Here is a 26268-nt window from a genome sequence, read left to right as displayed (position 1 = left end):
TCTATTAGGTCTGCTTGGTGCAGAGCTGAGTTCAATTGCTGGATATCCTTGTTAAGTTTCTGTCTCATTGATCTGTCTAATGTTGACAGTGGGGTGTTAAAGTCTCCCATTATTATTGTGTGGGAGTCTAAGTTGCTTTGTAGGTCTCTAAGGGCTTGCTTTATGAATCTGGGTGCTCCTGTATTGGGTCATATATATTTAGCATAGTTAGCTCTTCTTGTTGAATTGATCCCTTTACCATTATGTAATGGCCTTCTTTGTCTCTTTTGATCTTTGTTGGTTTAAAGTCTGTTTTATCAGAGACTAGGATGCAACCCCTGCTTTTTTTTGTTTGTTTGTTTTCCATTTGCTTGGTGGATCTTTCTCCATCCCTTTGTTTTGAGCCTATGTGTATCAGTGCACATGAGATTGGTCTCCTGAATACAGCACACTGATGGGTCTTGACTCTGTATCCAATTTGCCAGTCTGTGTCTTTTAATTGGAGCATTTAGCCCATTTACATTTGAGGTTGTTCTGTGTGAATTTGATCCTCTCATTATGATGTTAGCTGGTTATTTTGCTTGTTAGTTGATGCAGTTTCTTCCTAGCATTGATGGTCTTTACAATTTGGCATGTTTTTGCAGTGGCTGGGACCGGTTGTTCTTTTCCATGTTTAGTGCTTCCTTCAGGAGCTCTTATATGTCAGGCCTGGTGGTGACAATATCTCTCAGCATTTGTTTGTCTGTAAAGGATTTTATTTCTCCTTCACTTATAAAGCTTAGTTTGGCTGGATATGAAATTCTGGGTTGAAAATTCTTTCCTTTAAGAATGTTGAATATTGGCCCCCACTCACTTCTGGGTTGTAGAGTTTCTTCCGAGAGATCCGCTGTTAGTCTGATGGGCTTCCCTTTGTGGGTAACCCAACCTTTTTCTCTGGCTGCCCTTAGCATTTTTTCCTTCATTTCAACTTTGGTGAATCTGACAATTATGTGTCTTGGAGTTGACCTTCTTGAGGAGTTCTCTGTATTTGTGGCATTCTCCATATTTCCTGAATTTGAATGTTGGCCTGCCTTGCTATGTTCAGGAAGCTCTCCTGGATAATATCCTGCAGAGTGTTTTCCAGCTTGGCCCATTCTCCCCATCACTTTCAGGTCCACCAATCAGACATAGATTTGGTCTTTTCACATAGTTCCATATTTCTTGGAGGCTTTGTTCATTTCTTCTTACTCTTTTTTCTCTAAACTTCTCTTCTTGCTTCATTTCATTCATTTAATCTTCAATCACTAATATCCTTTCTTCCACTTGATCAAATCGGCTACTGAAGCTTGTGCATGCATCATGTAGTTCTTGTGCCATGGGTTTTAGCTCCATCAGGTCATTTAAGGTCTTCTCCACACTGTTTTTTCTAGTTAGCCATTCGTCTAATCTTTTTTCAAGGTTTTTAGCTTCTTTGTGATGGGTTCGAACATCCTCTTATAGCTCGGAGAAGTTTGTTATTACCAATTGTCTGAAGCCTTCTTCTCTCAACTCATCAAAGTCATTCTCCATCCAGCTTTGTTCTGTTGCTGGTGAGGAGCTGCATCCCTTTGGAGGAGAAGAGGCACTCTGAGTTTTAGAATTTTCAGCTTTTCTGCTCTGGTTTCTCCCCATCTTTGTGGTTTTATCTACCTTTGGTCTTTGATGATGGTGACATACCAATGGGGTTTTGGTGTGGATGTCCTTTCTGTTTGTTAGTTTTCCTTCTAACAGTCAGGACCCTCAGCTGCAGGTCTGTTGGAGTTTGCTGGAGGTTCACTCCAGCCCCTATTTGCCTGGGTATCACCAGTGGAGGCTGAAGAACAGCAAATATTGCAGAACGGCAAATGTTGCTGCCTGATCCTTCCTCTGGAAGCTTCATCTCAGAGGGGCACCCGGCTGTATGAGGTGTCAGTTGGCCTCTACTGGGAGGTGTCTCCCACTTAAACTACTCAGGGGTCAGGGACCCACTTGAGGAGGCATTCTGTCCAATCTCAGATCTCAAACTCCATGCTGAGAGAACCACAACTCTCTTCAAAGCTGTCAGACAGGGACGTTTAAGTTTGGAGAAGTTTCTGTTGCCTTTTGTTCAGCTATGCCCTGAGCCCAGAGGTGGAGTCTACAGAGGCAGGCTGGCCTTCTTGAGTGGTGGTGGGTTCTACCCAGTTCAAGCTTCCCAGCCGCTTTGTTTACCTATTCAAGCCTCAGCAATGGTGGATGCCCCTCCCCCAGCCTTGCTGCCACGTTGCAGTTTGATCTCAGACTGCTGTGCTAGTAGTGAGTGAGGCTCTGTGGGCGTGGGACCTTCTAAGTCAGGCACGGGATATAATCTCCTGGTGTGCTATTTGCTAAGACCCTTGGAAAAGCGCAGTATTAGGGTGGGAGTATCCCGATTTTCCAGGTGCCGTCTGTCACGGCTTCCCTTGGCTAGGAAAGGGAATTCCTGACCCCTTGCACTTCCCAGGTGAGGCGATGCCCTGCCCTGCTCTGTTGGCTGCACCCACTGAACGACAAGCCCTAGGGAGATGAATCTGGTACCCTCAGTTGAAAATGCAGAAATCACCCATCTTCTGCATTGCTCATGCTGGGAGCTGTAGAATGGAACTCTTCCTATTTGGTCATCTTGGAACCTCTGATATACAACACATTTTTACAAATTACTTGGTAAAATTGTTTGAAATAACTTTTGTAAAGTGAAAAAAAAATTACAAATCTCAATCTTCCTGAGGTACAATCATAATTTCACATTTTACAAACTAAATGTATAAAACACAATATACACACTCACTACACTCTGAGCAGTAAACTGGCAGTAATGTTTGAGAGGAAACTATTTAAGTGACTGAAATCACTTATACAGATTAAATTTATAATTCACAGGAGGGGAACTCCATTCATCTTAGAAGGCTCAGCCTATGGCACACCTTCTGTGACAGTTTCCACCATCCCTATTTCCCCAGACACAATCAGATTTACAGCCCTTTCTGCTCACATTGAACCTGTGTTCCATGCTCTATACCTGCTGCTGAATTGTATGTTAACTGTTTGCCTCTTTACAGTTCCTCCTTTCTCCACCAGTAGACTATGAGAACCTATGTTTTATCTACCTTGATTTTCCTGTCCTTAACACAGTGCCTAGGATTCATACATTGGTTGGACATAATTTTATTGTCAATTATGAGCAATCATATGACCAAGTTGAGCAAGATAAACCCTGCTCTAGAATAGACTACTAGCTCACAGTCTAGTAGGGGAGAAAATATGTACACGAATCATTAACATGCACAGTGACACATTAATGAATGTACATGCCAGGTAGAGCAGTGACTTTGCCTGGGGTCGTATTCCTGAAGAAGTAACTAGTCAGCTGAGCTGTTCAGCAAGCATTAGGCATTAACTCTGCTGGTGATGTGCTGGATGGCTAGTGAATAGAAAATTGAATAGGAAGAGCATTTACCTTCCCTCCAAAGATTTACAATCTTGAATGAATAGTTCGAGTAACAATGGCACGGGAGTCAATAAGGTAGCAAGGCTGGTAGCCAATGGGATAAACTGTTAAAATATTGAACTCTTCTATACCAGTGGTAAATAGCAGCCACTACCAGCACCTGTCTATTTGTTCTTTACTCTACCTCCCCTCAGTACTCCCAATCCTCTCTTATATGACCTTTAGACCTTCCTGTGTTCCAGCAAGTAAAGGGTCAATACCCTTATGCACTAAACATTTTACAAATAATTCCAAGGGAGGCACTTTGCCAAGAAAGGAAGAAAAAAAAATTTACAAGCTTTGAAATAGCAGTATTTGGTCAACTGCAGTTAAAAGCCAGGGTATAAAGTTCAAGTTGGGGAAAAGAGAAAATGGAACTGAAGAATTGAGAAGGGCAATGAAGAGCCAGAGAAAAATTTTAAGTGATCTGCTTTAAAAATAATTCTGACCAACATTAGTATATAAGTGCTCATCAATATTTGTTGAATATGATGATGCTATGATGAAAAAGAAGCTTTCGGCCGGGCGCAGTGGCTCAAGCCTGTAATCCCAGCACTTTGGGAGGCCGAGACGGGCGGATCACGAGGTCAGCAGACCATCCTGGCTAACACGGTGAAACCCCGTCTCTACTAAAAATACAAAAAACTAGCCGGGCGAGGTGGCGGGCGCCTGTAGTCCCAGCTACTCCGGAGGCTGAGGCAGGAGAATGGCGTAAACCCAGGAGGCGGAGCTTGCAGTGAGCTGAGATCCGGCCACTGCACTCCACGAGACTCCGCCTCAAAAAAAAAAAAAAAAAGAAGCTTTCATAAACACAGACTTAGATGCAGGGAATTTACTCCCTTATCCATACAAATTACAGACTATTATTCTACTATAACTTTGCAATTGGTGATATCAGTATTACAGACGTGATTACTGAGAAATAATTAGGGGAACAAAATCAAACTTGGCTGATCTGGACTGTTTTTTCTTCTATTTCACTCAGAACTTTTAAACAAATAGTATGACTGAATGCTGATAAATGGGTTTACCTGTCATTGTGAACAGGCGTGATATCACTCAGAAATGTAGGATTAAAAAGGGAAATAAGAAAGGCTTGACTGTATGCAAGTATCAATAGAATGGGTTCTCCATTACTTTCATTCCTTATTTTCAGAACAGGTAAGAAATTCCTCATTAACGGATGTGCTCAATGAGAATTAAACACTCAAGATAGGACCTGACAAATCATTGTTTTATTTTAACATCACTATTTACTGTTCTTCCTAACTGGCAGTTACTACTTTGTAGATACTACAAATCACAATATAATTCCCATCATTATATGTATAATATGTGTTCCTTCTTGTTCTACCTTAACAGTAAGTGGCAAATACATCATTTTTATTGAATATTAATTTTCAATTTATTTCAGCAGCAAGTACCAAAATTAAAACCCAACAATCAATATAATAAGTATATGTAACAAATAATCTGAAATTTAGCCCCATTAAGACATGTGGGTGCAGTATTTTTATATTCTCAAAGATCTGCATATTTTGGGGGCATTAAACAACAGGAAACTAAAATTTAACACAAAATTAGGTGCCATTTAATACTGTTTAACATTTGAAAATTATTTATTTAATAATACAGATCGTCTTAATGTGCTGTAAATTTTTCTCACACAGCATCATATTGTTGGAAGTTTTTCCCTTTTGGAGGTTTCGTTTTTCCATTCCTCTCCAGTAACTGGCATCCCAATGCCAGCAACTCAGGTAGATTCATGCAGTCATTCCTCTTCTCTCTGTACTGGTAAGCGCTCTGGAGGAAGAACAGATTCTAATTTCTGCCAGCGCTCTGGGGGCCACAGGATATGTGTGGCATGGGCATGCAGAAGTCCTAGGGAAACCTGAATTCATGAGAAACACAAAGAAAGCAAGAAAGAAATCATTTTATAAAAATAGTCATTAACACATTGAAAGCAGAATTTAACCCAGGTTTAACATTCAATGGAAAGGTGAAGATGAATTTTAAAAAAAAGTAAACACCTTTTGTAGCCATTGAGATACAAAGAAAAAAACAGTAAGCACTTATATAGCATTTTTCTAGGTGCTACTATATGTAAACTCCTTTAATCCTCACAAAAACCATTCGAGGTAGGTTCTGCCAATATTTCCCTTTTACAGACGAGAAAGCAAAGCTCAAAGCGGTTAAAAAATTTGCCAAAAGTCATACAGCTACCAAGTGTTAGTCTGTCTTTAGAACCAAGCAGTTTGACACCAGAGTCCACCATCTTAACCATTATCCTCAAGAACCTGATTGCATAGACCCAGGAAGCATAAATCTGGTGTATGTTCTCAGAGTTTCCCACAGAGTTATTGGTATCCTAGAGAGACTTTCTTTATGGAAAAATCACAGAGTCCTAAAAAATATGCATATTTTGTAAAAAACATTGTCCCACCTACTAGATGAGCAGCCGGAGTTAGGTGTGAGACTGGGTGGGCTGTCTCCATGGAGAGTACACTGCATAACACGGATCTAGTACTCATGGAGACAGGTGGAAAGCCAAGAGAAAGCAAACAAGGTGGGATGGGTAGTGAGGAAAAATAATAAAGTATACAGATCATGGCAGATGGTAAAGAATCCCCATTAGCAGAGGCGAGCAGAGATTGGCGAGGATGGAAGAGGTGAGGGGGAGGACTTAAGGCTGAGCCCAAAGACAGGAAGGGAGCCCTTAAACATCTTATATCTTCTTAAAGACATCAATTTCAGTGAACAGAAGAACACAGCAAACTTGTTTAAAAGGAAGATCAGGGTCTTATCTTCAGAGATTACCCTTCAACAGGTCTGAAGGAGGGCCTGGAAATCTGTGTTTTTAAAAAACTTGTTGTTGTTATAGTTATTATCACGTGATATTTTAATGGTATTTAGAAGCTTACAAAATACACTCATATTTAGCACATATTTACTGAGTGCCAGTTATAAAGTAATACTATATGTCCACTTTATTTATCATTTTCAAATGTTTTTCCTATAAATTGGACTTCCACAGAGATTAACATAAAACATTCCTTTCACTGAAGCTCTTCTACTTGCTATTACATGAATTCAAGAAATCTCTTCTATTTGCTATCGTACGTATTCAAAAAAAAATCACATTGTCGAGGGACTCAAAGACAGAGCTGGATCTCAGGGAAGGTTTCCAAAAAGATATTCAGAAACACATTGTTTACAAAGAAGAAGAAGAAGAAAAATCTTTGAACAACAACTTGAAAACTAAATAAGCACGAAGGGTAGCAAGAAGCCCGTGGGCTCAATAAAGGGTTTTTTCTTCTACTTGTTATTTCGAAAATCAGACCTATAAAAAATTTGAAAGTGTGGCACAAAAAACAGCTCCATCAAAAGTAAGCATTTACATTTTGCTGCATTCATTTCTTCCTCATTTTATGTGTGTGTACATATATGTTACATGTACACAGCTACTTCTTCTAAACTGTTTGATAGTTGTTGACATCATACTAAATTTATCCCTGAATACTTCAACATATATCTCCTGAGAATTAAGACCGTTTTACATATGAACACAATAGCATTATTATACACAAGATATTTAATGTAGATGCAATATTACTTATTACATAATCCATATTCAAAATTTTCCGATTGTTCCAGTGAAGTCTTTCATAGCCATTATTTTAAAAACTCAAGGTCTAATCAAGGGTCACAGATTGCATTTGATGGTCATTGCTTTGCTTCGATTTACATTTAATTTCTTTTAATCTGGAGTCCCGGCAAGTTGCCTTGTAAAATGTCCTATATCTGGAATTGCTTGATTTTTTTCCCTCATGACTAGAGTCAAGTTCCATCAAATCAGGAGGCACAAAATGTTGGTGCGTCTCATTGTTATGAAGCCAAGTTTGATCACTTAAGGCAATATTGACTAGATTTCTCCATCACAAATAAATCTTTTTCCTTCTGTAATGAATAACTCTGTGATATATTTTATAATAATGTAAATATCCTATATGCCAGCTATATTTCATCTAATTGTTTTAACATTCATTGATGACCCTGCTGAATCACTTATTACATTAGGGATTACAAAAATAATGATTTTCCAAATCTATTCTTTCTTTTGCATTTATTAGTTGGCATTGTTCTCTTAAAAAAGGTGCTTTCCCTCTTACCCTGCCTCTACTGTAATATCAAGAAGTCCTTTTTTAAGTCAAAATCTGTGACTACTTTTTCTTTATCTGTTTGATGCTCAAATATCTTAAGTTTGGCCAGTGGGAGCTCTATGTGTCCTTCGGAGACATCTCCATCTGTATTTTAGCACTATCTTACTTTTTGACACTATTAGCTGTTACAGGCTTACCTTTTACCTTATACCTGTTGCACTTATTTACCTTATACCTGTTGCACCTTATATCTGTTGCATCAGACATTTCTTTAAGTGCCTTGGTTTCTTTTAGCAAGGAATGCTATTTAGAAACCAAGATTTGGTACTAGCTGTGCTCAGTGCTCCTAGGGTATCAATATTCTATGCCATTTCAGGGAATACATATAAAAAATCCAATACCACAAGGTTCTCCCTCACCTTCTGTACTCCATATTTTATCTCCCTTCTTCCACAGTGATTATCCTGGCTCCCCACAACATTAACACATTTACTCATTTATACTTCCCTAAAATATACTCAAAATAGTTTCAAGGTGACTACACTACAACCATTACCAACAACAAATTTGCTGAGTACAAATTAAGATTTCTATGTAACTATTTTAGTCCTTAAAATATATCTCATTTTAAGGGTGTACTTGTAGGCTGGAGTGCAGTGGCACAATCTTGGCTTACCGCAAGCTCTGCCTCCCAGGTTCACGCCATTCTCCTGCCTCAGCCTCCTGAGTAGTTGTGACTACAGGCACCTGCCACAACACCCAGCTAATATTTTGTATTTTTAGTAGAGAGGGGGTTGCACTGTGTCAGCCAGGATGGTCTCGATCTCCTGACCTAGTGATGCGCCTGCCTCGGCCTCCCAAAGTGCTGGGATTACAGGCATGAGCCACTGTGCCTGGCCTGGAATAAATTCTTTATTTTCCCCCCCATATAGTTATGTTACCATTTGATATAGAGTTAGGCTCATTTGTTTCTATTTATATTCAATTTTAGAGTTTGCTTTCATTACCCATTTTTGGTTCCATTTTATTTTTGGATATATAAAATTTACATCATTCAAAAGTTAAGATTATTTTTTAAAGATGTGGTAGGTAGAATGATGCCTCCTCCGCCACTGTCCTGGCAAAAGATGTCCACATCTTAATTGCCAGAAGCTGTGAATATGTTAGAGAATAAAGAAGAATTAAGAGTGCTAACTAGTTGACCTTAAGACAACAAGAATATTCTCTATTATTTTATGGACCTGAATGTAATCACAAGGGTCCTAAACAGTGAAAGCAGGAGGCAGAAGGGTCAGATTCAAAGAGGTTTGAAAATGTGGTGCTGCTGGCTTTGAAGCTAGAGAAAAGGACCATGAGCCAAGGAATGCAGGCAGCCTCTTGAAGCTAGAGAAAGGAAGGAGACGAATTATCCTCTAGAACTTTCAGAAGGAATGCAGCCCTGTTGACACCTTAACTTTAGCCCAGTGAGACCCATATTGGACTTATGACCTCCAGAACTGTAAAATAGTAAATTTGTGTTGTAAGGAGCTACATTTATGGGAATTTATTCTATCAGCAATAGGAAACTAAAACAAAAAGTATACAAAGAGAAATCCCATTCCCATCTTCCACCCATTCCCAATAGGTAACTAATTTTATTAGTTTCAGGTTTGCTGTTTCTGTTTCCTTTTTGAAGAGGGAAAGAAAGCAAATAAGCATACATACGTGTTCCTTTTTCCCTTTTAGACTTATACCAAAGGTAACATGCTATATTCTCTTTTGCACCTTGCTTTTATTCTCAATAATATATCCTGGAAGCTACCTCTATCACTTCACAGAAATGAAGTCTGTGTTTTTTTGGAAGTCTCCTCACCCCATCTAACCCTAGTGATTCTGCTGATTACTCAACTGGGGAACCTAAATCTGTAGTTTCCACTTTGTTTCACATCCTGAAAAGGTAAACCTAATCAGCTTTAAAGAATCCCTTGAATGTATTCCAGAACATCCTAAATAACCATTCCAACTATGTTAACTTCCAGGAAATACTTCCCTAGATCTAAATGATCTGTCATATTGCAGTTTTTATCCAGTTTTGTTCTTATCTGAGCTCAGCAGAGTTGGAAAACAGCTGGTCTCCATCTCTTCTACAATAACCCTTTTTAAAATTTGATAGCTGCTACTCAGATGTACCTCAAGCCTTTATTTGCTTTACAAGATGTTTAACTTTTGTTCATAAGGGTGATTTGCCAGTCTTCTAACTTGGCTGAACTCTTGCCAATATATCTGCTCGCTTGCTTAGCTTTGGACTCAATTTTGGGCATAGTGATTCAATTTTTTTTAACACTCATTTTACCAAAACCAATCTTAGAATTCTTTTATTTTAAACATTTATTAAAGCTACTAATCTTGCTTCCTGAAAAAAATTCATCTTCACAATGGTGAATGATGAGAATTCTATCAGATAACATCAATATTCCTTCAAAACATGGTATGGAATGCAAAATTCAGGGTTTCTTTTTTTAATACTGAGAATAATAGAGAGTGAGAGCCTATTCATCCTCCATAGTGTCTTGTCACGGATCTTCATTTTTAAAAATTGATATGTCTACAGGCAGGCAAAGAGTATAGTGAATATAGAAGGAGATAAAAATCCAGAAATATATGAACTTTGTAAAAATTAAAAGTTATCCTTCAGGTACAGTTTTGGCTTGCATACTAGCTGTATTAGGTAGGTTCTCCAGAGAAACTGAACCAACAGGATGTGTGTGTGTGTGTGTGTGTATATATATATATATAGAGAGAGAGAGAGAGAGAGAGAGATTTATTTTTAAGGAATTAGCACATGTGATTGTGGAGCCTTGGCAAGTCCAAAATCTGACAAGGGAGGTCAGCCGACTGGAGACCCAGGAAAAAGTTGCAGTTTGAGTCCAAAGGCAGACTGCTTGTGAACCAGGAAGAGTCAATGTTGCGGGTAAGGTCTGAAGACAATCTGCTGGCGTGTTCCTTCTTACTCAGGGGAAGTCATCCTGTTGTTCTATTCAGGCCTTCAACTGATTGGAAGAGGCTTACCCACAATACAGAGAGTAACCTGCTTTACTCAAGTCAATCAATTTAAATGTAAATCTCATTCAAAAGAACCCTCACAGAAACATCCAGAATAATGTTTGACCAAAGATCTGGGCACACTGGCTCAGCCAACTTGACACATAAAATTCACCATCACACCTGACAAATACAATCCCCCTGCTCTTTGCTTACTCAGTGTTACACTCAGTGCTTACTCTATGCAGGGCAGTGTTCTGAATGACTTACACATACTGACTCATTTAAATCTCACAATAACCCATGGGGTAAGTACTATTACTGCCTCTATTTCATAGTCGAGGTAGTCTAGGTGCAGCAATGCATTTTTTTGAGTCCAGACTCAAATACATAAACTCTGTTTCTAGAAGCTTTCTATCAGGATCACCATATCATTTATCATCCAAATGAAACACTCCTGGCAGTCCAAGGGGGTGCTAGTTTAATTAAGTCAGGACAATAAAAATAAATCAGGACTGTCCTTGACAAATCAGAATATAGTTGCCCTAATATAGTTGCTTCTCAATACTGCTAGGTCCCACATTCTTTCCTGAAAAAATAGATGCATCACAAGTAAGTGTACATTGTTATGTGCTAAATTGTGTTATCTCAAGTTTATATGTTGAAGTCCTAACTCGTAATACCTCAGAATGTGACTGTATTCGGATACAGAAACTTTAAAGGGATGACTAAGTAAAAATGAGGCCAGAAGGCAACTGGATTAGTGATTATATGAGAAGAGGAGATTATGACACACAGAAAAACACCAGAACCACATGTGAACACAGAGAAGGTCATGTGAGAACATAGTAAGAAGGTGGCCATCAACAGCCAAGGAGGGGGACTGTAGAAAAAAACCAAACATACTGAACCCTTGATCTTGGATTTCTAGTTCCAGAATTGTCAGAAAATAAATTTATGTTGTTTAAACCACACAGTCTGTGGTATTTTGTTATGAGAGCCCTAGCAAGCTAATATACACATGAATTAAAATAACACTGTGCAGCTGGGTGCAGTGGCTCACGCCTATAATCCCAGCACTTTGGGAGGCCGAGGTGGGCAGATCACCTCAGGTCAGGAGTTCGAGACCAGCCTGGTCAACATGGCAAAACCCCGTCTCTATTAAAAATACAAAAATTAAACAGATGCAGTGGCACCTGCCTGTAATCCCAGCTACCCACGAGGCCAAGGCAGAAGAATCGCTTGAATCCTGGAGTCAGAGGTTGCAGTGAGCCAAGATCACGCCACTGCACTCCAGCTTTGGTGACAGAGGGAGACTCTGTCTCAAAAACAAACAAACAAACAAACAAAAAACAAACAAACAAACAAAACACTGCTAGAAGTCAGGTCCATGAAATGTCCTAATACTCCTCAAAACAGGGGAACAAAGAAATATGTTGAGAGAAAAGCAAAACAATTTTTGCTTTAAAGAAAAAGAGAGAGATGATTAAGTACATATAACTCTTCCAATAAGTTAAATAATTTGAACAACTAGCCTAACATCTTGTTGGAACTTGATTCTTCCCTCTCCTTACTTATTTGTGTCCCATGTGTAACTGTGTCTCCTTCAATGTATTCACATTTTTCAGGTATAAGAAAGTTACTTTTACAGTAAATTTCAAAACACAAGAGCAAAAGCATATTAAATGAACCCTGAAAACCTTGAGCAGATCATTGCATTTGTAGTATCCACTGAATGTGAAGATAAGTCCCCTACATGTCTTAATAGAACTCTTGTAATAACTGTTGCCCCTATGGTAGAGTGGGAGGACACTGAGCCCACAGATTGGGAATTCGTAATCTAGAACAGTAGTCACCAAACTGTTTTGATTATGCATCAGCAAAAAATTTGAGGATTCATCCCTATTATTTATGTTAAAATTACATATATACTATTAACAATCCATAAAATCAAATGTTAATATGGCTTAGATTCTTAATTTAGATACAAATAGAAGTTCTAATTTTTTTTCTTGCCTCCCATGGATCATTGTATTCACTACTTGAATATTCCTGCTTCCCACTTTAGCAATCTCTGTTTTAGGAAACACCAAAATTACTGGCTGGAAAGTGATCAGGGATATCAGTCAATGGGTTGTTTCGCCCACACAATGCCAATGAACCACATGGACTAAATTTGCACTGAATTGCCTGTCTTTGATTGAGTTGGCTCCACTGAGAAGTTATTTTGGCATCTGGTAGACACAGTCTTCATGAGCCCAGCCTTTCCTTCAGATGCCAGGGGGACAGGTGTGTGTGGCTCTGGTTCCCTCCCCTCCCTTTCCACAAACCTATAGTCTACAGAACACTCTTTCATTTCTTGGCTTCAGGTAGTTTCACCCTCTCTTGAGGGAAAGGCTTGCAAGGACATGATAAGGACAAGCAAATGCAAAAGAGCCTTGAGTTGGGATAGAGGAAAAAACACAGGAAAGAAAATAAGGAAGAACAAGACCAGTAGTGGGAGGAAAGACATTTTTAAAAAGATGTTGAGGCACTTCTACTATGTGAGGGGCCCTCAGCAGACACTGAATTTGCTAGCCCCTTAATCTTGGATTTCCTAACCTCCAGAACTGTGAGCAATACATTTCTGTTTAGACCCTTAAAATAAATACATAAATAAATAAGATGTTCAGAACTTGTATTAGTCTATTCTCAAGCTGCTAATAACTAATAAAGACATACCCAAGACTGGGTAATTTATAGAGGAAAGAGGTTTTATTGACTCACAGTTACTGTGAGGAAACTTACAATCATAGCAGAAGGGGAAGCAAACATGTGCTTCTTCACATGGTGGCAGCAAGCAGAAGTGCTGAGCAAAAGGGGGAAAAGCCCTTTATAAAACCATCAGATATCATGAGACTCGCTCACGATCACAACAACAACATGAGGGTAACTGACCCCATGATTCAATTACCTCCTACCAGCTCCCTTCCATGACATGTGGGGATTGTGGGAATTACAATTCAAGATGAGATTTAAGTGGGGACACAGCCAAACCATATCATTCCACACCCAGCCCCTCCCAAATCTCATGTCCTCTCATTTCAAGACACAATCATGTCTTTCCAACAGTCCCCCAAAGTCATAACTCATTCCACCATTAACCCAAAAGTCTAAGCCCAAAGTCTCATCTGAGACAAGGCAAGTTCCTTTTGCCAAGAGCCTGTAAAATCATAAGCAAGTTAGTTACACCCTAGATACAATGAGGGTACAGGCATTGGGTAAACACACCCATTCCAATGGGAGAAATTGGCGAATACAAAGGGACTACAGGCCCCATGCAAGTCTGAAATCCAGTAGGGTAGTCATTAAACCTTAAAGTTCCAAAATGATTCTCCTTTGACTCCATGTCTCATATCCAGGTCATGCTGATGCAAGAGGTGAGCTCCAATGGCCTTGGGCAGCTCTGTCCCTGTGGCTTTGCAGGGAACACCTCCCCTTCTGGCTGCTTTCATGGGGTGGTATTGACTGTCTGCAGCTTTTCCAGGTGCACAATGCAAGCTGTCAGTGGATCTACCATTTTGGGGTCTGGAGGACGGTGGCCCTCTTCTCACAGTTCCATTAGGCAGTGCTCCAGTGGGGACTCTGTGAGGGCTCCAACCCCACATTTCCCTTCCACACTGCCCTAGCCGAGGTTCTTCATGAGAGCTCCCCATTTGCAGCAGACTTCTTCCTGGACATCCAGGTATTTCCATATATCCTCTGAAGTCTAGATGGAGGTTTCCAAACCTCAGTTCTTGACTTCCTTGCACCTGCAAGCCCAACCACATGGTAGCTGCCAAGGCTTGGGGCTCCCTCCAAAGCAAATGCTGTGCCTTGGCCCCTTTCAGCCACAATTGAAGCCAAAACAGCTGGGACTCAGGGCACTATGTCCTGAGGCTACTTAGAGTAGGTGGGCACTGGGCCCAACCCATGAAACCATTTTTCCCTCCTAGGCCTCCAGGCCTATGATGGGAGGGACTGCCATGATGGTCTCTGACATGCCCTGGAGACATTTTCCTCACTGTTTTGGCAATTAACATTGGGCTTCTTATTACTTATGCAAATTTCTGCAGCTGGGTTGAATTTCTCCCAAGAAAATTAGTTTTTCTTTTCTATCGCATCTTCAGGCTGCAAGTGTTCCAAACTTTATACTCTGTCACCTCTTGAATGTTTTGCTGCTTAGAAATTTCTTCCAGCAGATACCCTAAATCATCTCTCTCAAGTTTAAAGTTCCACAGATCCCTAGGGCAGGGGGAAAATGCCACCAGTCTCTTTGCTAAAGCATAACAAAAGTCATCTTTGCTCCAGTTCCCAACAAGTTCCTCATCTCCACCTGAGACAACCTCAGCCTAGATTTTATTGTCCATATCACTAACAGTATTTTGCTCAAGGCTATTAAACAAGTCTCTAGGAAGTTCCAAACTTTCCCATATCTTCCTGTCTTCTGAGCCCTCCAAGTCTCTATGAAGTTCCAAACTTTCTCACACTTTTCTGTCTTTTTTCTGAGCCCTCCAAACTATTCCAACCTCTGCCTGTTACCTAGTTCCAAAGTTGCTTCTACTTTTTGGGGTATCTTTAAGCAGAACCCCACTCCCAGTATCAACTTACTGTATTAGTCCATTCTTATGCCGCAAATAAAGACCTACTTGAGACTGTGTAATTTATAAAGGATAGAGGTTTAATTGACTTACAGTTCAGCATGACTGGAGAGGCCTCAGGAAACTTACAATCATGGCAGAAGGGGAAGCAAGCATGTCCTTCTTCACATGGTGATGGCAAGGAGAAGTGTCAAGCAAAAGGGGGAAAGCCCCTTATAAAACCACCAGATCTCATAAGAACTCAGTCACTATCATGAGAACAGCATGAAGGAAACCACCTCCATGATTCAAATACCTCCCACCAGGTCCCTCCCATGACACATGGGGATTATGAGAACTATAATTCAAGATATGATTTGGGTGGGGACACAGCCAAACCATGTCAGAACTAGAGCCAGGGTCAGAAGATGATCAGTGTGAGGTGTGAGGAATGAGGTGAAGCACAAAACTTTTAAATCCATTTGATTAAAATATTTTGTAAGCAGGAAAAACAATCTGTACTTTTAGCAAATAAAATATTTTGATGAATTTACTTAGCAGCGTAAGAAGAGAGAGAAATTTCCAAATAAACAAAGCAGCAGTCAGATGATATTTATTCTACAATATTAAATTACCTATAATTATATTCGAAAGTCAAAACAAACTGAAACAATATCCACAATTTGAAATTTTGTTCTAACATAAGTACTGATTTCTTAATGCTTAAAGAAATGTCAGCTCTCCAATCTGACATCAAAAGTCCTTCACAGTCACATCCTTCCAAACTCATCTTCATGATTTCTCAGTACAAGTACTCTACTCTCAGGGCCTCTCCAGAGCACCCACAACAGGACATACCAGATCTATCTGCCTGCTTCTGATTGTCCTTTCAGTTTGTAATCCTCTTCCTTAGATCCCTGGATCCCTCTTGCAAGACCTAATTCAGTCCTGACTCTTCCATCCCAGCCACTCCAATTCATATCCGTTTGTTCCTAACCAAGGAATCGAAGCCTGGTGTAGTATCTCCCCAATATCCAGTTCTTCCCAATATGAAGATCAATATATTTGAGTTAAATATATTTTTTATAAAGTAGCACATCTCTTATCTTCTTGACCTCCCACCTTTGGATCCAGAGGATTATACAGCTATCATCCAGTGTTTTCTCTCAGTATGTATAAGGCTAGTGGTGAGTATAAGGCTAGTGAGGTATCATTAAAAGTGGTGATCCCTTTTGGACCATAACTTATCTGCCAGTGATCCCTACCTTCAGGTCCTTGTTTAAAGGGGAAACCAATGGTTCGGGCCCCAACTTAATTCAAATGAACAAAATGAGCACAGTAGTGGCTACATCCTTTATTAGTCTCAAAAAAAAAAAAAAAAACAGGCTCAGTTCTCCCATAGTTTTTCTCTCCCCAAATGCACCCGTATTTCATCAAAGGCAGAACCCACTCCTCCTGGGCTTCTTACTACAAGGTTGTCACATCCGAAAACCAATTTTCTTCTCACTGGTTTAGTTATTTCTAAGTCTTCTTAATGAGATTTTGAAAACATTATTATTGGGTTAATAAATGTTTCTTGCTTAAAGGAATAAAATTTAATAATATAGGAACCAAAACATTTGTGTGGTTAGGTCAGCAATGACCAATACAAAGTAATTTACTTTCTTATCATAGTACTTACAGCTTTACAATGGGTTTTAAATAAAACTTACAGTTTTAAAACAAATTTAGTACCTCATCAAAATAAGATAATCACAAATGAAGCTTTAAGAAATTCCCTAAGCATAATGTGACCATGCAATTTATTACCCAAATTAGGACATTTAAGAGTGAAGGGGGTTATTAATAACTAAACTGGGACAGTAGGTGTAAACCAAGGTGGCTCTAGGATATACAGTCATCCTCCTTATGTGTCATCCCATTATTTTGACAAGTGAACATTTATCGACTATTGCTATACTCTGAGGGCCTTACATATATAATCTCTCTTACTACTAAAATTAAACCTGCGGTATAGATATTACTAATTGCATTTTGCAAAAAAAAAATAAAAAAAAAAGCTCAGAATTACTAAGGTAACATGCTGATGGCTGTAAGGCTAGTAAATGATAGAAGCAAAATTTGAAATAGGCATGATTCAAAATTCATGCTGCTCCCACTATAAGGTACTGCTTCTTTGATGTTATGTAATAATTTATGTTTCCATCTCTATAGCAAGGGTCAGCAAACATTTTCTCTAAAGGGTCAGAGAGTAAATAGTTTAGGCTTACAGGCCATATGATCTCTGTTGAAACTACTCAACTCTGTACCTGCAGCACAAAACAGGCATGGACAATATGTAAGTGAATATAACATTTGTTCCAATGAAACCTGATTTACAAAAACAGGCAACAAGCTGTATTTGGCCTGAGGGCCATTGTTCACCAACTCCTGATTTTTACTCTAGACCCTATAACGTCTTTGATGGGAGAGGCAGAGGTTCTAGCTCACCTTTTCTATATTATAAATTAGCACGGTGTTTTGAACAAGATTGGGAACTACCTGTCAGCAATAAGTATTTACTGAATGCGTGAATTAAGGAGGAAAGCTTGTTTGTAAATGCTGTATTTTATTATCTGGGCATCAAGGAAATTCCTTAACCTACATTAATGGAAACACCCATAGTTCTTTAGAAAACAGTATGAAGTAACAGGAGGGCTTCCATAATCACTGATGATATACCACAATGGACTGACAGTAATCTATCCCTACAAAGAACTGTGAGACAGTCTCAAAAGTATTTTTAAAAGGTAGAATATGGAATGCCCTAGTACACTTCCTGGTACTGCACTGACAACACGCCCCAATTCCTTCTGGATTGGGTACCACAAAGGGGGATGTTGCCCTTATAATCACTGCTGAGACCAGGGCTGTGAGTGTCAAAGACAGAGCGAGGTCACTAACAAGAAGCACAGGACTTCACTTGCAGCTTCTACTGTGATGTCATGCATTCAACATGATGCCACAAGTGCAGGGGAATGTCCTGACTGTACAGAGACACTGCTTTCCTGATCCCACCTCTCTGGTCACCAGTTTTTGCTCATGTCAACATTACACATAAACAATAACAACCATAATAAAGGCACAACTTTGAAAGCAATCTAAGAGACTAAGAAAAAGTGAGAAGAACAAAATGATTCCTTTAATAAATAGCATAACATTGAGATTTCTTGCGGATACTAGCAAAACAGATGCATGGTTTAAGTAAATCAAACAGAATTAGAAATAAAGGCAGGCAAGACCAAATGTCACATACAAAAACGAGCAATTGTACTGTTAAAAATGATCAAAAAGGTATTTTTTAAAAAGACTGAAGCATATCAATCATGCTACCTACTTTATTTTTAAACATGGATTAACATATCCATACTTGAATTTTTTCACCAACATTTTTGGATACAGGAGACTAGGTTCATACAGAGAACAGTATTAGCCTATTATTCACTCACACATCCCCATGATGCTTATCTACACAGCATACAGAACAGATAAACACAACTCCTAATAAACAAAGGCATGCACACAGAATGCTTCCATTCCATGTAAGCACTGACTGATACGCACTCAAAGACAACCTGATAAGAGCAAAGCTTTGGTTGTTTAGGTGAATGAGGTATGTGAATATCATGTGCCAAAGAATTATGCTGAAGGCAAACAAGAAGAGCCTCAAAACTCCTAAGCTCTAAGCTTTGGTGAGCCAAAAAGGATAAAAGAAAAAAAAATACAGATAGAAAGCAATGGAGGAGTGGAGAAGGGAGGCTCTGGAAAAAATGGATAGATAGGGTTAATACAGGGAGGAAGGAGCAGCAGATAAAGTAAAAGGCACAGAGTCAGGGGTGGCACAATGGGTGACCTTTCTTTGTGGGAAATGAGCTACTGAGATTGCCCCCTCTGGTATCACCATCCTGCGAGACTCTAGCAGTAGTGATAGTTCTGGAAGCACGTCACTGTGCAGAAAGACCCAGCATCATTTTCTTCCTCCTCCTTGAACTCAGAAGAGTAATGGCCCTTGCACCTAGGAATATTTCCTGTAGAAAAGAACTCTTTCCTTCCTGAACATATAATACAGGTCCACAGACCTTACTAGCAATTCTAAAACCGAAAGAGTTCCAAAAATATGAAGTTTTTTGTAACTTTCTGGTAGCAAAATCTGACCTGACCCGAGCTGCTATAAAATTATAGTCTATTTATAGAGTATGCCAATTCATACTTCTGGTTGCAGAAATATTAATGTGCTTGATTCTAGAAGCTGCCCCAGTCTCTGCTGGGGGTATTATGTTACATATGGCATAGACATAGTTTAAATATGCTGTTTATAGATACTGATATCACCTTTCCAACAGCTGAAAAGTCTGAATTCTGTAGTATAAGTTTCCTAGTTTCAGATGCGATATTAACATCTTTGAATATAAGCAAAGGTGGATATTTACCAAAGATAATAAATGTAATCAGAGATATAGGCTCAATCCTAGGTGGGATTGGCACCCTACTAGATGCTGCAAATATACAGAAGGTAATAAGGACCTCATGATCTGGTGGGAAAGACAGATGTTTAAACAAAGTTTTGAACTACAACCTGGCATGCTAGACATACAAAGGAGCCAAGTACCCTGAGAGTAGAGGTTGTGGCCAAGCCTTGAAAAGGCTCCACTGAGCAGATTCATCTAAGTTAGCTCTAAAGGATGCTGCTGACTTCACTCCCCTAAGGACAGATCTTCACCTATGACATCCCTCTCCAGATTTTTATCTAGAACATTCTCCTAATCTTTCATTAATTTCAAAGGTGAGATAATGTGATAGGTTTATACAATGTAATATTTTGCAATTTAAAAGCAAGACCCTATGGTTTGGAAGAGATTCAAAATGAGACTCTCTCTTTCAAAGGCCTCATTCTAGGACAAGTGTTTTCCTTCATTACCAACAATTTTAACTTTAATCATTTCAAAGCAATTTTCCTGTTCAAGACTTAGCTTTAATCAGAATGCATTTTCAGGTCACTTCATAGCCTCTTCATGCTTCTCTCTAGATAACTACAGAATCATGCATAATCATTCTAGTCCCCCCAAGACACCCTCAGTAAGTAGTCAGTTCAACATTTTATGCAAAAATAGATACAAAACAGGCCTCTGGGGGTATCTCCAGGTAATTTTCATGAATTCATTTCCCAGGATTGATGTTTATGCACCAGTCTCTTTATCACATAATCAAATCACTGGAGTTGAAGTGGTCTAACTCCTTATTTTGCAGCTTGATTAAGCAGGTGATGAAATATTTGAATATAATTTGGATAGTTAACAGCTCACAGTATTCACAATAATCCAAGGTGGATGGATGACATTACCGACCGATGTCTCATTGTTTTCTTGTTTTCTTTCCCGTAGTTGATGTCCCACACGTTATTTTTATGTTGGAGATAAAACAGTTCATATAAATACATGAGTGGAGAGGCGTGAAAGGCTTTAATATTGATGATGTTGTTTTAAACCACATTTAGACCAACTAGGCAGGCAGCCACCGAGACAGACTAGATTGCCATTGGTTAAGAGAGGATTTGGGATGACAAGGTGTCTGATACCCACTGCCAATCCCGCTGCTGTGGGGAATGCAGCCATTCCTTTGCTGGGGTTACCTCTGTTCATCTGGTGGCTATTTAGCTTCCGGCCTCTATCTAAACATCTCTCTCTACTTCCCTTCCCTCTTTGTCTCCACTTTCAAAATAAAAGGGGAGAGGCTTAGAAAATAAACAACCAGAAATGAAAGAAGATAAATAAAAGTAACAACTACAAAGACCAAGATAGTCGCTGTGACTAGCACCACATCCGGTGCCACGTGAAGAAAACAACAGGCTAACTTACACAGCTCTCATATGAGAGGAAACTTCATGTTTTTAAAGAGAGACTAACTTTTCCTCTGATTTAATTTTTGCAACATATTTCTAACATAGGGACTAGTACAGGACACTCCAAGTATCATAACGAACAATATTCACACATTAGGTTGCCCCAAAAAAGGCAGAAACAGAGTTCAAGTTGCTGACAATTTGGTGAATATTATTTTGCATGAGACTAAGGTGACTTGGTCTTATATGTAATCTTCTAGACACTTAATTTATTCCAATGATCAGAACTTAGGTTATGTGGAGGCTTGGATAGGTAGAACACCTTAAAATTACTTTTCTCAACTGTGTTTTTCATATATAGGATCTGTTTTGCTTATGGCCAGAGAGAATTCCTGATTCCAAACTATTGCTACATGTCTGCAAGTGAATGATGAGCCAGATGAGTGAGCCACTCCACTCTGCCTGTCTCCTCACCCTAAAATGACACTTTGAGTGGTCAGAGCTATAACTGCAGTTCTTACTTTACACCAGAAAATCCAGAAAATTGTGTTGTTGAAGACAAAATAAAGCATAATAAAAGGTAATGGAAAGAGTGGTCTAAATCCGAGAAAAACTGACTTCTCAAGAAGAAACAGATCTAGCATGTGCTTGAAGTTTTAAATGTGCATATGGTGAAGCAGGGTTTACCTCACTGAGATCATTACAGGTGTGGGCATGGCACAATTGGCAACACCAGTCTTAATGATGGCTGCATGTCTGTCCATGTGTCCATGAAAATAAATGTCTTCTTCTACTGCCTACTCCTCCAGGAAAATGATCCAGATATTCCTTTTCTCCACTCCCAGCAGCTAGGTGGAAGCACCTGTCCTGGGCCCAGCTAATCAGATGTCCACATCTAGGACCATGAACATGGAGGGAGTAATGTGAAGACACAGAAGCAGAGATTACTGGCAGAGACATGAGTGCCAGAAAGTGTCCAGAAACACCAATTGCCATCCTCCCTGCCTTGTTCCTGTGGAGTGGCATAGGGGTGTGCTGTGTTGCTACCTGTGAAATTCCCAAGCCTAGTTTTCATTGCAATTTTTCTGTAAGCTAGCCAATATTCTTCTAATGACATCTTGTCTGCTAAAATTAGTAAGGACTTAAAAAAAAAAAAAACAAAAAAACAAAACTGAGAACGGGTTTGGGTTGTTTGAAACTGAGATGCTGGATTGGTAGGCTGATGTGGAAATACTGGTGAAAGAATAATGTTTATAAGGAGATTAGAAATTAACTCTAATTCCCAGTTCCATGGGTGGGAAAACTGAGGCCCACAAATGCTACCCAGAGTGACTCAGTTAGCTAGAGATGGGACTTCAAAATCTATTACTGGCTCTTAATTTGAAGCCCTTTTCACTATACCAATCAGTGAAATGAGGAAAGAACCCTAGAAATTGTAATGTTTGTTAAGGGACCCGCATCCATGCTTTCTATGCCTGCTTTTACCCTAGGGAAAAGTGAGGTCTTTCATTTTGTGCAGGAAAAAAAAGAAACAAAACAAAACACTGCACATGAAGGTTTGTACACAGCCATGCCACTCTGTTTGGGAATTGTTCTGATTTATAGCAGCAGGGCATGTTACAAGCTACTGCGCTGTGAGGAACACTTGCTGAGGGCAACAAGAAAACTAGTGATTATTACAGCAACTTTACATCAATATGCATAAAAGGCCCTGAAAAATAAAGAAATGTGGTAAGATTCCTTTTACTCAACACAACAGATATGCACAGGCCTACTACATGCAAAGCACACAGCAAGGTGTTCTATTTCATAAATGTACCAAGCTGTGTGAGACATAGAATCAGGCCTTAAAAGGCTTATAATTCACCGAGGAGGACAGTTGTCATAAGCTTGACCCATGTAATGTGTTTGGCAGAAGTGGAGAAGAGGCTGTAGGAACTGAGAGTAATCTAGTGAGTAATTCAAGCCATTGAAGGATCAGGAAGAGAGACAGGTTCTCACTGGGGAAATGACCTCTGACTGCAATCTGAAGAAAAAAAAAATGGCAAGAGAGTGGTCAGCAAGAGAATAGTCAGGACTTTTTTGTGATGTAGCTGACAAAAGATATGACCATGCATAGGAAAAGAAGAAAGAAAAATACTTTGAGATTGAAATCCAACTTTCCTAGTTTAGCATCCAGGCTCTTCATAAATGTTCCTCCGTTCTGTTTCATTTCTCAGCACTCATCAGCTTGTAGCCTGAATCACTCTTATGCCTCCTTGAAAACACTCAGATCTCTCACAGCACACTCTCATCCCTTACAGCTCTGGACATTTGTACATTCTGTTGTTTCTGCCTCCCAGAAGGCTTTCTCTTGCTCTTTATCTAGATAACTCCTCTTCATCTTTCCTCTGAATCTATGGAGAGATTCAGGAGACAGTGCCTACATGCCACCTCCTTCTGGAAGGCTTCCATGACCTCGTCTCAGTTTCAGCAGCTTGTGACTAATTCAAACTAGTAATTATCATACTGGGCAGTGATGGTCTATTTAGTTCTTTCTCTCTTACTAGGTGTGAGCTTCTTTAAGCAGGTACTGTCTCATATTCCAAAGACATGACATAAAAGTAGAAAGAAGCTCAAAAAATGTTTGTCAATTGATTAAATGAAAAAATGAAACTGGAGAAAACGCGGATGTAGATTAGACACAACTCAGCAACTGATTGGATATTGGAGCTGAGAAAAGAACAAGGTAGGGAGATGACCATTATTTCTCACCTGCCTGGAAAGATGGTAATGCCATTAACAGTCGCAGGATCACAGTACAAGGTGCAGATTTGGGAAATGATGTATTCAGTTTTGTATTACTGAATCTGAGATTCCTACTGAATGCCACAGAAGATATCTTGCATATGGTTGAAAATTCTGTGTGAGAGTTCAGGCGAGGGTGTGAAACAGAACTTAGAGATTCAGGAGTTACCCAACTGCACCCGTGGGAACACAGTGCTCACACAGGGAAGGAGAAGAAAGCAAGAGCGCTTAGGGCAGACACCTGGAGGAACACAGCATTTCGGAGGTAATGCTAGAAAGCTACTGACTATATGCAAGAATTCATAAACTTGTTTGAGTAACACATCCACCCTTAAACCGGAGTTCATGAGACATGCACAAGTAGAGAAGCATTGCTTTACTTATAAAAAGGGGGGCATTGAGATTAGTGCACAACAGAATACAGCAGTTAAAGATGAGTGGGGGAAATACTTCTAACATCACCTTTAAAACTGCAGCTATTTGGGTTTTTTTCTATTGAATCTATAGAACATATAAAAATCTAGGTAATGCCTCTTAAAATCCTGAAAATTATGTTCAGGTAGTGCAGTTATACATCTGTGTATATGCACATGACTCATATAGATTAAATATATAATGTAAAACCTCTCAGTAGTTTAATTAAAATATCTCCTCTAATGGAAATAAATGTTACTTTATGAACATTTTGCTTTCAGAAGGGTAAATGCAATGCTTTATATAATTTTTAGTTGACTTTTAAATGAATTTCACAAGCTTTTAATACCACTTTGGTTAGAAAGAAACTTTTGTTTATGTGAAACAAAGATGCTACCAAAAATGGCAAATATGTACCATTTCTGAGAAACAATTGTAAATCTTTTACTTTAAATATTAAGATCTATCTGTTCACTTTTTATCAGATCAACTATGAAGCAAATTAAAGCAAAAAACAAGAAATTTAAACTATCATACAGATTTTTGCTACGTTTTTGTAAAGACTCAATCTGTCCTCTTGAGAAACCATCTTGTTAATAAAGCATGGTTTGAATGACTGACAAAGTAATGTTACTGTGATCATCTCAAAGGCATATTGGTCCAATGTCAGTCCTAGTATTGATATTTAGTCCCTGAATATACTGTTGTTACATTAGGAAAAATTAAGTTAATGGAGTCATTCCAGCTTTGTACGCTTTCTATTGACTCTGTGTTTTTTTTTTCTTTTTCAGATTTGAGTTCCTACAAATAATAGTTATCTTGCTTTTGTACTTTGATTACAGTAGTTAATTCAGAGAAATCTGTTCACAGTCATTCAACATTCAATCAATAAACATGCTGGCACAAGGCCATGGCTGGGATGCTTTGTGAGATATTCGAATTTCCATATACTGAAACTGCTAAGAGTAAATAACATGTAGCCTTTTGGTTTTGAATGTAAGCACTTATTGTCTGAAAATTAACAGTAGCAGATTATTTAAAGTTGAAATTTATAAAATGACAGATGAGCCATGTCAAATATAACATAGTAGCAATAAAATAAAACTGGTAGAGCTACCATAAACCAGAAGAAATTCCTCATGGCTAACTATGGACTGACTACTTGAGTGTAGTTTATTTACAAAAATTTTTATACTCCAAGCTGTTATTTCCTAAAGTAGACTGAATAGCAATAAATCTTAATTCTTTTTTGTATGTTCGTTATGTATATGCCCGAGAAAATGTTGATCATTTTAATGGTACCCTAAGGCAAGTATAATGACAGAGACAAATTAATTTTTTTAGAGCAATGTTACAAATTATCTTGAGATTACCCACTGCTATGGATTATATATAACTTTACTCCACTGACTCAGATAGTTCAGTGCTGGCTCTAATTTGTAAATTTTCTTAATTTACAATACATCACACAATTCCGTTCTGTGATAAATTTAGATTGATCTTGGTCAGGCAAACAGACGAGGTTGACTGTTAAAACTCTTGATGCTTTATAGACCTAGGGATAATGTTACATTGTAAAGGGTTCAGTCTGAAGAGAGACTTGTGTTAGCCCCCGTGTAAATGAAATGCTCACTGCCTTGTGCAGAGAAAGAGAGATTTGGGCTGGTGATGAAGGTCTCACGGTATTTGGCACTCCTGTCCTCCTGTTCTGTGTCCTCTCCCAGTATTAAGAAACTGTCATCAATCCATTTCCCCACCAAAGTAGAATGGAACAAGACATGCATGCAGCAACAGGAGTAGAACCTGCCCTGCCTATGGATGAAGTCTTTTTCTTTTTTTCTTTATTATACTTTAAGTTCTAGGGTACATGTGCATAACGTGCAGGTTTGTTACATATGTATACTTGTGCCATGTTGGTGTGCTGCACCC

The 26268-nt window shown here is 39.0% G+C and overlaps 1 protein-coding gene across 1 annotated transcript in view; it reads right to left on the bottom strand.

Annotated features, from left to right (window-relative positions):
* Positions 1 to 4703: 4703 nt before the first annotated feature.
* The window catches only part of LOC105516131 (mitochondrial inner membrane protease subunit 2-like), a gene marked incomplete at its 5' end in the record, with an annotated part of 303043 nt that continues 281478 nt past the window's right edge, over positions 4704 to 26268 (bottom strand). Inside the window, 1 exon segment of the mRNA XM_011948221.1 lies at positions 4704 to 5372. Within this exon segment, the coding sequence (XP_011803611.1) occupies positions 5253 to 5372 (120 nt within the window).

Source organism: Colobus angolensis, unplaced genomic scaffold, assembly GCF_000951035.1.
Source record: "Colobus angolensis palliatus isolate OR3802 unplaced genomic scaffold, Cang.pa_1.0 Scaffold275, whole genome shotgun sequence".
NCBI lineage: Eukaryota > Metazoa > Chordata > Mammalia > Primates > Cercopithecidae > Colobus > Colobus angolensis.
The sequence above is the reverse complement of the archived record's forward strand: the minus strand, read 5'-3'. Positions and strand labels throughout refer to the sequence as shown.